At 32.6% G+C, this 12,455-nt stretch overlaps 3 protein-coding genes across 3 annotated transcripts in view; 2 read left to right on the top strand and 1 right to left on the bottom strand.

Moving 5' to 3' along the window:
* The window catches only part of LOC108688959 (acetyl-coenzyme A synthetase), an 8,914-nt gene extending 5,952 nt beyond the window's left edge, over positions 1–2,962 (bottom strand). Inside the window, exons 1-2 of the mRNA XM_018195525.1 lie at positions 2,641–2,962; positions 1,199–1,414 (exon numbers count right to left, since the gene is read on the bottom strand). Of these exons, the coding sequence (XP_018051014.1) occupies positions 1,199–1,414; positions 2,641–2,729 (305 nt within the window). The 5' untranslated portion in view covers positions 2,730–2,962. The remainder of the gene's footprint in view (positions 1–1,198; positions 1,415–2,640) is intronic.
* Positions 2,963–5,258: 2,296 nt separating this feature from the next.
* LOC108688963 overlaps positions 5,259–12,455 on the top strand; it is a 12,525-nt gene continuing 5,328 nt past the window's right edge. Inside the window, exons 1-4 of the mRNA XM_018195528.1 lie at positions 5,259–5,460; positions 5,566–7,607; positions 7,919–8,205; positions 8,378–8,486. Of these exons, the coding sequence (XP_018051017.1) occupies positions 5,386–5,460; positions 5,566–7,607; positions 7,919–8,205; positions 8,378–8,486 (2,513 nt within the window). The 5' untranslated portion in view covers positions 5,259–5,385. The remainder of the gene's footprint in view (positions 5,461–5,565; positions 7,608–7,918; positions 8,206–8,377; positions 8,487–12,455) is intronic.
* LOC108688962 (dolichyl-diphosphooligosaccharide--protein glycosyltransferase subunit 4) lies at positions 8,950–9,436 on the top strand. Its single transcript, XM_018195527.1, has 2 exons — positions 8,950–9,067; positions 9,192–9,436. The coding sequence occupies exons 1-2, from the start codon at positions 8,969–8,971 to the stop codon at positions 9,294–9,296; spliced, it is 204 nt and encodes a 67-aa protein (XP_018051016.1). The 5' UTR covers positions 8,950–8,968; the 3' UTR covers positions 9,297–9,436.

Below are 12,455 nucleotides of genomic sequence, written 5' to 3'. Positions count from 1 at the left end.
TATATATATATATATATATTTGTGTATCGTTTTGTACTTTGCATTTTTACAATATTTTCATCAGTTTCATCTTGATGCTCCCTTCAATGATCAGTTGCGCGAGCGAATGAATGTAGATCCGAGATCGCCAAATTTTTAAAGTTTTTGCATCATCGAATTTACTCGAATACTTGGTTCGCATATTCGCAAGATATGAAGAAAAAAAAAATAAAGAAAAAGATTCGAAACTTTGCTCGGATATCTCTAAGAATCTTACAAGAAATAAAAAATTTTCACTATGAATCGCGTGAGAGAATCGTGCTGTCGCGCGCTCACGCGGAGCTCAACGGCTCGGCAGAGTTGACGCAACGAATGACGCGATCGCGCGCGATGCCTCGCTGACCAATGAAGGCGCAGGTGTAAGCCATGTGTCGAATTTTTCGACAAATAGATGGATATCGTTTCACGACATGATTGCGCGACCGAACAATCTCAACTCGTCACGTGCGCTCGACAAAGTTGCATCATCGTTCGGATCGTTCCACGATTAAAGAATACTCTAAAAGCTTGGATTCTCCAAAATGTAGTTAGTAGGATGTTATGCAATACATTCTCAATGGTAATCGATGATGAATGGCTGAATAACCGATACGACGCGGGCGTAGGACAATGAAATATGTATGAAGCGTGATATCGCAAAACTCACGATCATATTCTTCACTCACTGTCTCGCGCGGTCTCACGCGTCTTTCGCACATATATAATACCATGTATATCAAATTTCTCTTTCTAGAGATGTCTTACGAGACAAATTATTGGATACGATCAACGCGATGCTGCAAATTCTTTGTTTTTTAACTCAATTTGTAAAATTCTTCTTTTGGTCCATCAAATGTTTCAAAGTATTTATAGCGAGACCAAAGCCATTATCATTAATTCGTTGTTAAAACTGTTAAAGTGACGAACAGAATTGTTGCGTTTCAATAATCCGTAACAGAAACGATAACGCGAGATGATCATCAATTATATTAGCTAAAACAATAAAATATACCATTTTGCGTAAGTGACACAAGCTCAACGTCCGAATGACTTGCATCTACTATTGAAGAATATATATAATATTTTTGAATGGAAATAAATTGCGCGCGCGATCAGATTAGCCATTAAATTCGTTAATTCGATAAACGTACCTTTAACTACCTATAGTTTAACCACTTACCAGTAAAATGCTATTTTATCACCATTTCCACTCTTTACATTTTTATCGAGTAGGTTGAAGCTTATATTTGTCGACGCTCCCTCCATCCACTTTATGAAAATATCACCTTTGTTCAGATCGAAATTATATGAGAAAAACTTGTCTTCGATCGCTGGTGTTTCCCAATAAAATTGTTTGGCGATTTCACCCCAGAATTGCACCGGCTCCTTTATAGATCTAGATAAAAAAAAAGCAAATTCAAGCATGTCAATTCGAACTATGCCAAATGATTTCCCTCGCTACTTTTTCGTGACAATAATTCATAATTATTATACATTTATAATTTACAATTTATTATTTATAATAAATTAAAAACATATAAACGTTATAAATAATAATTATGGATCGTTTTTAATTTATTGATTATATATCCATAATTTATCTCGAATTTCCTTTAATAAAGTTTTAACATCATCATTGCAACAAGAGCTGAAAAATTCGTGTTTAACGATCCACTTCTCCTTTCTTACGTAATGCATTCTTCATTCCACTTTATTTACAAATTTATACACATTCGGTGCACTCGCGAATTGTGCACATTATTATTGTCGTATTTCCGCATTAATTGGATGAGTTCGTAGTCCTCTTCGACGAAATATATTACGGATGAAGTAAATATGATCTATATTCGAAGCAGCAGAGGCTATTATAGTTAGATACATAAATCTTGGAATCAAAAAAATCATTTTAAGAATTCGCTTGGATCGTTTGCCAATTAGGAATTGCAGCGAATAATTACGATGTAATCAGAACTAAAGAAGCGTAGGGAAAAAAGATAGAGAAAGAATAATTCCGTTCTACATTTTTGTAGCTGCATTTCTAGCAATCTACGGAGGAATGCTCCTTCTTCCACGAAGAGAAATTCGTCTCACCCTTAACGAGATCGATCGATATCGCGCAAATCGTGCTTCTATTTATGCCGTTCACAGCAGCTGATTGTTCAGATGAAACATCTCATACAATTGAAATGCTATCTCTAATTCATTCAATATTCGATTCAACTCTGTATAATAACTCTGTAATAACTAGATCTATAATCTGTTCATAAATATCTTCTTTAAAATCTCGCATTGACCCGTTTCATTTTTTTTTCTTTACCATTATATTGATTCCAATCAGAGTAACAATAAACTAAAAAATAATCAACTTCTTCATCAAAATCTTTATATACAGCATCTTTATCACTTATTCTATCGCTATTCTTTTTGCCTGCTGCAACATATACTATACAATCTCGTCAGCAAATGTGCAGTGATGCTTTTCATATCTCGATAGATAGGACAGGTAGGTTCGCGGCTGTCGCCGAACGTTATACATTCCAAATTAAATGACACGATGATAACTCTTTCTCCCATATGTATACGTACGATATTGAATTTAAATTCGTTCATATATCTACTCACTTTTCGTGCATTCGCTTATATTGTTCCATGCTAGCGCAGTGCGCCTCTCTCGCGAGCTCCGAATTGGGGTGGTACATTTTCTCCGCCATATTTCACTTCTCTCTTTTTCTTTCACTCTTTGATCTTTCTCTCGTCTTCGCGTTCGAATCCTACTCGTTCAAATTACTTATCGAGATTAAAAGGAGATTTGTAAAAATAAAAAGACCGTAATATTCGTAATATTTGTATAGTGTGTACGGAATATACTGGTCACAACGAGTCAACTGTTGGTTAGTGGTGACTAAGCTCCACTAAGCCCGCTTTCCACCACTTTACCCGCCTGACCGATAAACCTCGACTGAAACACGCGCGCAACACGATCGACGCACGTAGTGCTGTGCGCCATGCGACGATCCGTCCGGGACAGATCGGGGCGAATGGTGAGCATTGAGCAATGGTGTAAGAACAGGTGAGAGAGAGAGCACTAGATTTATACGTTTTTAGTTCTTATACGTTTCTGCGCGTCATTTTCTCATATTTTCCATTTGATATATTCTCTTTCACTGCTCTAATTAACTGCATTTTTCTTAATTAATTGCTTTTAAATTCTTTTTTTCGTCCTTAATGCACCTAGCCACCTTTGAATTTATCAATTTATTATACGTAGTCGAATCATAATAAGTCTCGCTTTCGCAAATCTCTTGCTTAACGCTATTCTACGTGCCCGTAAATAATTAGTATTTGTTGTGTCATTCCTGCAGAAAGTTTAAATTTTAAGTTGAAGGGTGCTCCAGAGCAGTTAAGAGTAAATTGATAGAGTTTTGTGTAAATTAATTGCTAATCATGATCAGCGATATCTTTGACTTTTCAATATTTCATGCCTCATGAGCAACTATACGATGTTTATAGTCTTTTTTTTGAGTCATAATACGTAAAGTTCGATTATTTACCACTTATTTGAATTACGATTAAATTTACACACACACACACACACACACACACACACACACACATACACACACACACACATACACACACGCGCGCGCGCGACAATCGAAAGAAACAATTTTATTAACCAATTAAAAAATGCTTCGAAGCATTATCAAGTATTATCAAGTGAATTTCGGAGTGGAGAAAACAAAATTTATAAATCATATTTGAATAATTCGGTCACTTTGGGGAATTTTGTCATTGGTCTACTTTTCATTAGGAGGTCTAATGGCACACAGAATGCGGCAACGCTTGTTGCGCGACGGAAGTTGTCGCACTAATCAATAATTCTATGTTTTTAAATCGACTTCACCATGTAAAACAACACAAAACTTCTAGAAATGATGTAATATTACTTCCGCGGCAAAAGTTGGATTGAGTTCAACGAGAGCGACTTTTGTCGCGCAATGGAAATTATATATCTAAAGGTGCCTTTTCACGCTGCGACAGCAAAAATGTCAATTTTTCATAATTGCATTCCACTGCATTTGCTGCACGTGAAAAGGAATAACGGTAACAGCATATATATTAAAGTTTAATCTCAAATATGTGTCTTTTATTTGCTCAGCTCGAAAAATTTAAAAAACTAAAAACTTGTGATTATATGACAACTGTTAGTGCAGTTACAATTTGGACAACTATCATTTCAGGTAATTATTTAGAATTTAGAATATCCCTATCACTTCAAATCTTAATAAAAATACTCATTGTATGTATACTTATTATAAACGTACTCAATTCACATTTTTTGCAAATATTGCAGACTTTCTCGACTTTGAATTCTTTGTTGCTCGTTATTCGTTCGATTGAACTTCAATGAGATATGGCAAAATTTTATTTTGCGTCGGAAATGCGTCATCTCATATAAAATTTTTAACCAATATTTACGAATTACTGCCGCAGCGTGCTGCGTATGAGAAGTTAGCTATTACTTTCGAGCAAGCGAAACGATGATTGGCTATCGCACCAACTTCCGCTGCGTGGCAAGCGTTCGTTGCCGTGTTCTGTGTGCAAGAGCCATAATTATGGCTTCACTGTGATTAGTCAATTATTACAGATTACGGCATACGGTTACGGCCAATATAAACGTTCCCTTAAGATATCTTTTGGTGCATTGCTCATCGCTCGCTTTTAAAGAGCTTTATCGCTCGATAAAGAGGTCACTTGACTGATAATTCACCAATGATAATTTAACGACTGATTTATCTGAAAAGGTACCTTTATTGTCTGTCTCTGATTGATTGCGTTTACAGAAAATTTATTTTGCAAGTTTCCGTTGAAAGTTTTCTTCTCGTTGTTTGAATTGTATTTTTAGATCTAGAAGAATGATCCTATCTCAGCAGACAATCATAAAATGGTTGCGAAACTGTTTTGCTGAACGCAGCCATTGGATGCGTTCAAGCTGAACAAAGCGGCTGACCTATTCGCCGAGCAATTAAATATGATTGGATGGATATAGAATCCCTATAATAGGGACTCTAGTTGGATCCACAGATAGGAATACCAATCATGCTCATTTGCTCGGCAAGTATGCTTAGCTGCTTTGTCGGCTTGAACTTAAACTCTCTCAAGTCATTGTCCATTGTCCATCTTCAATTGTCTTCTCTAGCAATCTCTAGCTTGTATTATGTATAAATAACGAAGAACGTATATTTTGTATCAATTGTTATCTCTGACATGTTATCGTAAAAGTATTGTAAAAGACATAACTTGTATAAACATTTCAATAATAATGTCGTTAGAATAAATGTTGCAATAATATTTAACTTTTTAAACATGTATTATCAGTTTTATGATGGTGAAGAGGAAGTTGAGCCAAGAGTTATACCGAAACCTATAACCAAACACGATGTAAGTTGCTTTTTCAAACGGTTGTTTGTATTGTCATCTTGTTTATTTTGTGAAATTTTACATACAGTATAAAAATATTAGAGAAATAATTTAGACAATTTTTAGTGCTTCGTAGTGCCGACTGTGCCAGAAATATCTTTAATCTTTGAAAAACCAACAGCAAGAGATCCAAGGAATCGGAGTATCGATACTACCGATTCGTTGCCAGCGATATCAGTAAGACCTATACGAATTTCTGACAATACTGTGAAAGTTAGCCCTACGTCGCTGATTTCACACAATTCTGATTCTTACGCCACATGGAAGGAACAGAATTATTCTAGAGAGATTAATTCTACAAGTACAACACATATTTCACCATTATACAAAAATACTTGTAGCTATGATTATGCTGTGCCAAGTACAGGTTTACAAAATGCTTCTATACAAAAGCTACAAGAGCAAACAAAAATTAATGATAAACAAGAAACATTGCAAAATGCTAGTAAAAATGAAAGAATGCACGAGAAAAGTGTAAAATTTACATGTTCTGATACAGGAGATTCCTATCGTCTCGAAAGTCAGACTGATTTATTATCTTTGGATAAGAGAACCTCATCTTCTGATTCTTTACAAAGTACACAGCTGAACATAGCTGATCGTACTATGAGAACATCTAACAATACTATTCCAGATACATTGAAAAAACCTGAATATTTTCAGACTCCATATGCTGGATGTCAGCAATTTCATGTACCTAACTACTCAAATTATAATATAGACAATAATGAAACGGTAAAAACTTTATTGCAACTTGTAAATAGTCAAAATCAACAGATAAAAAATTTACAACTCCAGATAGATAGACTAGTAAGAATGCAGGAAGAAAATTTCAGAAACAAACCGACATGTTTATGTTCACAACCTCTTGCAAATCAAGTATTTAGGTATCCAATAAATTGTTACGACTCTGCTCTTACTTCTTCTCTTGTACAATCTCAGAATCAAAGTATAAAGAAAAATGTAGCCTCACAGAGTACATCTATTGTGGAGAGGCAAGATCTAGAAAACTTCAGTGAAAATAATAAATTAGAAACAGCATTAGAACAGCAATCAAAAAAGGCTTTTATGGAACAAAAAGTTTCGATCGGTGTTATGACAAGTTTTGAGTTTACTGTACAAAATAACCCTTTTCCAATAGACTCTGAAATATGTGAGAAAACGGAAGCTCACAGAGAAAGTAATGGTATTAATAGTAGAGCAAATACTGTAAATACTGTAAATATACATGATACAACAGAGCCTGTTAATAGATATAAGAATACATTTACGCGTAAGCCTGGACCAGCAGCGCAATTGGAGAACATAGTCGAGGATTCTGAAAGTTATTTATCCTCTAGCCAACAGCAAAGTAGTAATTTCAACGCGAGTTCTTCCGTGAAAGAATCATCGAAATTGCGTCAACATCTTTCTACTGATTTAAATCGAGAAGAAACGCATAAAGGAGCATATATAGGGAAAGATAGTAATGTGTATGAACGAGCATCAAATACAAGGAAAACGTCAAATACATCTATGAACATAGATTGTATTGGAAGTGCAAATTGCAGTGAAGCACTTGTCAAGCAAACAAACGATTATGTTACGATAGATGGGAAAAAGTGTACATACAAGACAAATATTAATCAACATTCTTTGCATAACGTCCATTTACCAGTAACAGATTACTATCACAACCATAGAAATAAGGAATACGCGCGCAATGTTAGACAAATTAAAGATATAGGTGATGATAGCATGATTCTGAGTGGAGGTGATCTTAAAATACTCGAAAGACCTCCACCAACTCCAGAACCAAGTATTCACGTTGAGATGCAGGAGTATGTAAGTGACGATGAAAGTGACAAGTTAAAGCATACTTCGAAAATAGGTTGGACTTTTTACAACAATGTTTTGGGGCAAGTTAATGAAATTTTACAAAATTCTGGTGTTATAAACAATGAAGATCTGAATCATGCTAAAACACCATGTAATGTTGAACAAGAAAATGATAGAGAAACTAAATCGGCATTGAACACTGTTAAAGCAACCACTTTGGAACAACTTCGGAGACTTGGGATCAGTCTAACTGAAAATAATGAACACAGAGAATCCAATGGTAACAAGACGTATGTATCTTTACATTAATTTTCATTTAGATACATAATTAAATAATTGTGCATTTAAATCTGTGAATTATTTTTAAGTAAAAAATTTTAAATAAAGATTTGAAAGATGAATAATTTTGCAAGTTGTTATTAAGATGTAATTAATGCCTAAATACAGAGTAAACTACTGGTACAATAATCTCTGTATGTACAAGATATTGTTGTTACTTTACGATACATGAAAAAAGTTTATGACTTGTTCATTTATTTACTCATTATATTATATACTATGTATATAATGATACTAAGGGCTCGTAATTGATCTTTTCAAGGTTAGACTTTGATTCATCTTTTTATCCTCGTTTTGATCATCAAGCAAATATGACGCATGCCACTAGTGCTGTAAATGAAACAAATACAAGTATGCATATGAAGGCGCTGGCATTAAAATATTTAAGTGACGAACAACTGACAGATATAGCGTGGCATAAACAAGAATCGTCTTCATTGAAACACTTTATGCTCAGCAATATGCAAGGAACAAATATGTCGTTAGCCACAATGCGTTATTTAGAAAGATATCAACTTCTCCCAGGAAAGAATAACGTTCAAGCAGAAAGTAAGTATCAAGCGATGAACAATACGAAATAATAATTTAAATATAATTATGCAACAAAATTCGTGTGTGATTCAAAGTAATCAAATTATTTGTTATAAATTTGTCTTGTGTCTATTATTATCTATATCAGCAATATTTGTGTAACGTTAATTTATATTTATTTATTTTTCAGATATTGATCAAGCTTGTGACAAAGTCTCATCTAAATATGATTTTAAACCGACTACAAATAATAATCCTGCCCTACGACGATTCCCTTTTGTACAAACATCTGGAACCACTTGCCCTAGTAGAATATTAGATCTTTCAGCTTTAAAACGACAACCAAAATTATTATAAATTCTAAAAGTTACATACGTACTACGAGAAAATTAATATAAATAATTTTTATTATGTACACGGCATATATTTTTTTTTTAAATCTTATTAATAAAAGTTCGAGAAATATGACTTAGCAGAGACTCGAACCCTTTTTACCCAAAACTGAAGTTTCACTTAGTACAGATTTGAACCATATTTTGCATAAAGGTCTGCATTTTTTTCTTTTCTTATATGGAAACTTTTGCATTTTATTCAAAAGTGCAATTAGTATGTGAATGTCATATTATTTGTATATATTGTTGCTGTGCCAAGTTGTGCCAAGTTAATCAACAGTAACCAATAATGATAATGGTCGGAATTGGATCGCGTAGTATGTATATACATACATCCACTTCAATCCATATCGTTGTAGCTGATCCGCTCGCTTGGAGAGCCACGTTGGATGTACATATCCTTACGTTTTGTATACGTCATCTTTTTATTGAAAATCTGTGAAAATTTTACAAAGCTAGTAAAGAGCAGCGACTATATTAGCTTTAAGGTAATTATGTTTGATACTTTTAATTGATATGAAATTATATTGATGAAAACATTCAAATATTACGATATGATCACAAGTTTAAGTAACTTGACACATTATCTGAAATGGACCATTTGCGTTTCAGATGATTACTGACGTACAATTGGCAATATTTTGCAACATCCTAGGAGTTGCGCTGTTTTTCTTAGTATTCATCTTCCACTACATAAATGCGAATTACACGAAATGAGAAATGGAGAATTGTGTGTCATGCGAAAAAGTCTGCTTAATATAACCTGATCTAACCTATATATGTTACTGCATCAATTGCGATTTGTATGTTTCTGTCACATTTAATCCAATAAAATATCCAATATGTTATTTTATAACTTAAAAATGTTAGACCATTAATCGGATAACAGATAAAAATTGTTCAATTTTTTTTCGTATAATTATTTCTAGGAAATAATTAACTTTCATTTACAATATCTTTTTTTTTGTATATAAATCCCCTTTTTAAGTATCAAAATACAAATAAGACATTAAAATATCAAAAAAATATTATGCAAATATACATATGTGACTTTAAAGCAATATGTGATGAAATATTTGTAATGTAAACAACATTGCAAACTCATTAATCAGTTTTAATTATTGCTTTATGATAGGTATACTTGAAACAATACATTTTTCATATCGTTCAGATTATTTTATTTCAAGTTGAACACTTAAATTAAGGAAAATTGAAATACAATCACAAATTTAATTCACTTCAAAGTCAGTGCTTCAAACAATTTATTTTATTAATTTGATACATATGAACTGTACTAGTATATATCATCATTTTTTAATGTAATTTTTCAAATTTATTAAAAATTTAAAATTTTTGTCTGAATTATTTAAAATTAAACTGGTATCTTTTGTAAAAATGACAAATATACCAAGTAGTATATATGAAGAAAAAGTGGGAGTGCAGATCCCACCTTTTAGCATACAAGAGATAATCGTACACACACTGGATAGGGAGCTACTATAATATAGACATTGAAATAATACTCGAGCGTCTTGTGAATGTGAATTCATTTGTGTCACGTTCCACGTTCTTAAATTTGATAGCTATTTGAATTTAATATTATTAATAATCATGAATTGTGTATTAATTAATAATTTGAATATTTGCCATTTGCATATTGAAATAAAATGTGATTTTATTGCAATTAAAACGTGCATGTTTTAAAAATGAAACATTTTACTCTGTGATTTTATAGATGCAATTTCGTAGAATAACAACAATATCATGTAAAAGTGCTTATTTACACTTATGTGTATTATCTTTAATGAATGTCTTACGCATATATATAAATTTGAAAAGAAAGAGATAAGTGCTTTTTCTATCATCTTTATCCCCAAAATCCACAAGTATCCTCATCAGTTAATAGTAATAAAAATTTCGAATGGGTGATGCGCACATTTTCGGGCAAGTCGACGGAATGCTATTTTTCTTATTTTCTTATATAATTACTATCTACGGTTATCGTCTTCAAGAAGCTTTGGATACTGCTGAATGTCTGACGCTATGTAGAAACGTAAGTTAAAAAAAACACTATAAAACTATAAATATATAAATATATGGAATTTTTATTTCGCATGTAGTTTCAATTATTTGTCATAGATTCATTCGTAATATGTATTGTTATGTCATCACCTATAATTTTCATTGTTTCTTAATTTTCAATAATAAATTAGTTTTGGAGGGGAGAAATGCACCATACATGGTGATATAAATATCACCATGTATATATAATAATTTTATATCAGAAAGATGATGTTGTAGATGGCAAAACTATCTTTGTGGTACAACAATGTATCGTCGATAGAACCAACCAATATGAAATTGACAATCGAATAAATATATAATATTGTTGAAATATACTAGCCTTTTTTTTAATGTACTGAAAAAATGTATATAAATATTTAATACGCGAGCAAGCCCTTTAAAAACTTTTCTTTAAAAATTGAGGAAACAAGAGTTCAATTTTCTAGAGCCTAGGCTCTTTAGTCTCTTTTAGAAGAATTTATATCGAGCTACAGATCGGCCAAATAAATACGCTGGATCGTTTTGACACTTGTGTCAATATCATTGAAAAGTAGATGACAAGTACACGATCATGCTTATGATTTGGCTAAAAGCGATATTCGCATAGAAAGCTTGCCATTTTTACGATGTTTAAATAATCGTTTGTTTTAAAAAAACAAAACGAAAATTTCTTTTAATACGTGCAACATAACATTAAAAATTGCGACAATGACAATAATGTATTCCAAAAGTTCAATTCGCAATTCGCGTATATAATATTTTCAAAAATTTTTATTAAACTTGCAGGTTTTAAGTAGCTTCAAGTTAAAGTTAGATTGTAAATATATAACTGTATCGAGAGAGAAAAGTAAAGCAGCAGACGGTATAGACTGCATAATGCATCAAGTTGTTTTAAACATGTTTATCTTCTTCTTCGCATTTCCTTTGCACTTGGAAAGTCATGCTTACAAACTAAACTATAAAATTTCTTAACGGACAGTCTAAACATTTCTTTTCTATAATTTAACAATGAAGTATAGTTGCAGTTACGATTCGAGTTAGTTATTGTGACAAACGCGAGAAATTTAAACAACGATATTTTTTACGCGTATCAGTTTCGCACATTTTTCTTTCCGTCAATTTCTTATGTATTCACGATATATATGTATTATAAATATATATACACACATATGTGCGTGCGTGTGTGTGCTTGTATGCGCGCGCGCGCACGCACATCGATCGTGTCAAAGAATTTGTATTCAATTTATTACATATATATATGAGCCTCGCTCATCAAGTTTTCAGTGTGTAGTTATATATGTATAATATGTCGTATATACAGTAGCCGTACGCACACGAGCGAAGAAAAGAAACAATTTTAACATGGAGACGATGATGCGTCAGTTTATCGAACATTTAGACTGTACGTAATACATCTAGGTGAGATAACGAAGCAATCCACATATGTATGTGCACTTGCGATGACCTTGCGTTAGTGCGTCAGGTAATCATCGCGCTTTTATTATCGTCCTATATTATCATCCGCGAATATACATACACATAGATTATACATTATTTACCGCCGAAATCGAATTCAAATCGATCGATGCTATGCGTTTGAATTTTGAAATTAAGTTGTCGATATCTATGACACAGTGTTCATCGATAATCGTATTATAATTTTCTGCTACTTGTTCAGTAATATAAATCATATATCCCAACAATTTACAGAAGTATACTATACATATGCAATGCACATACATACATATTTTTGTATGTACCTTATATAAGAAATATATGTATATATATATATGTCGAGAATACAATTAATTT

Source organism: Atta colombica, unplaced genomic scaffold (genome assembly GCF_001594045.1).
Source record: "Atta colombica isolate Treedump-2 unplaced genomic scaffold, Acol1.0 scaffold250, whole genome shotgun sequence".
Taxonomy (NCBI): domain Eukaryota; kingdom Metazoa; phylum Arthropoda; class Insecta; order Hymenoptera; family Formicidae; genus Atta; species Atta colombica.
This window is presented reverse-complemented; position numbering and strand designations above follow the sequence as displayed.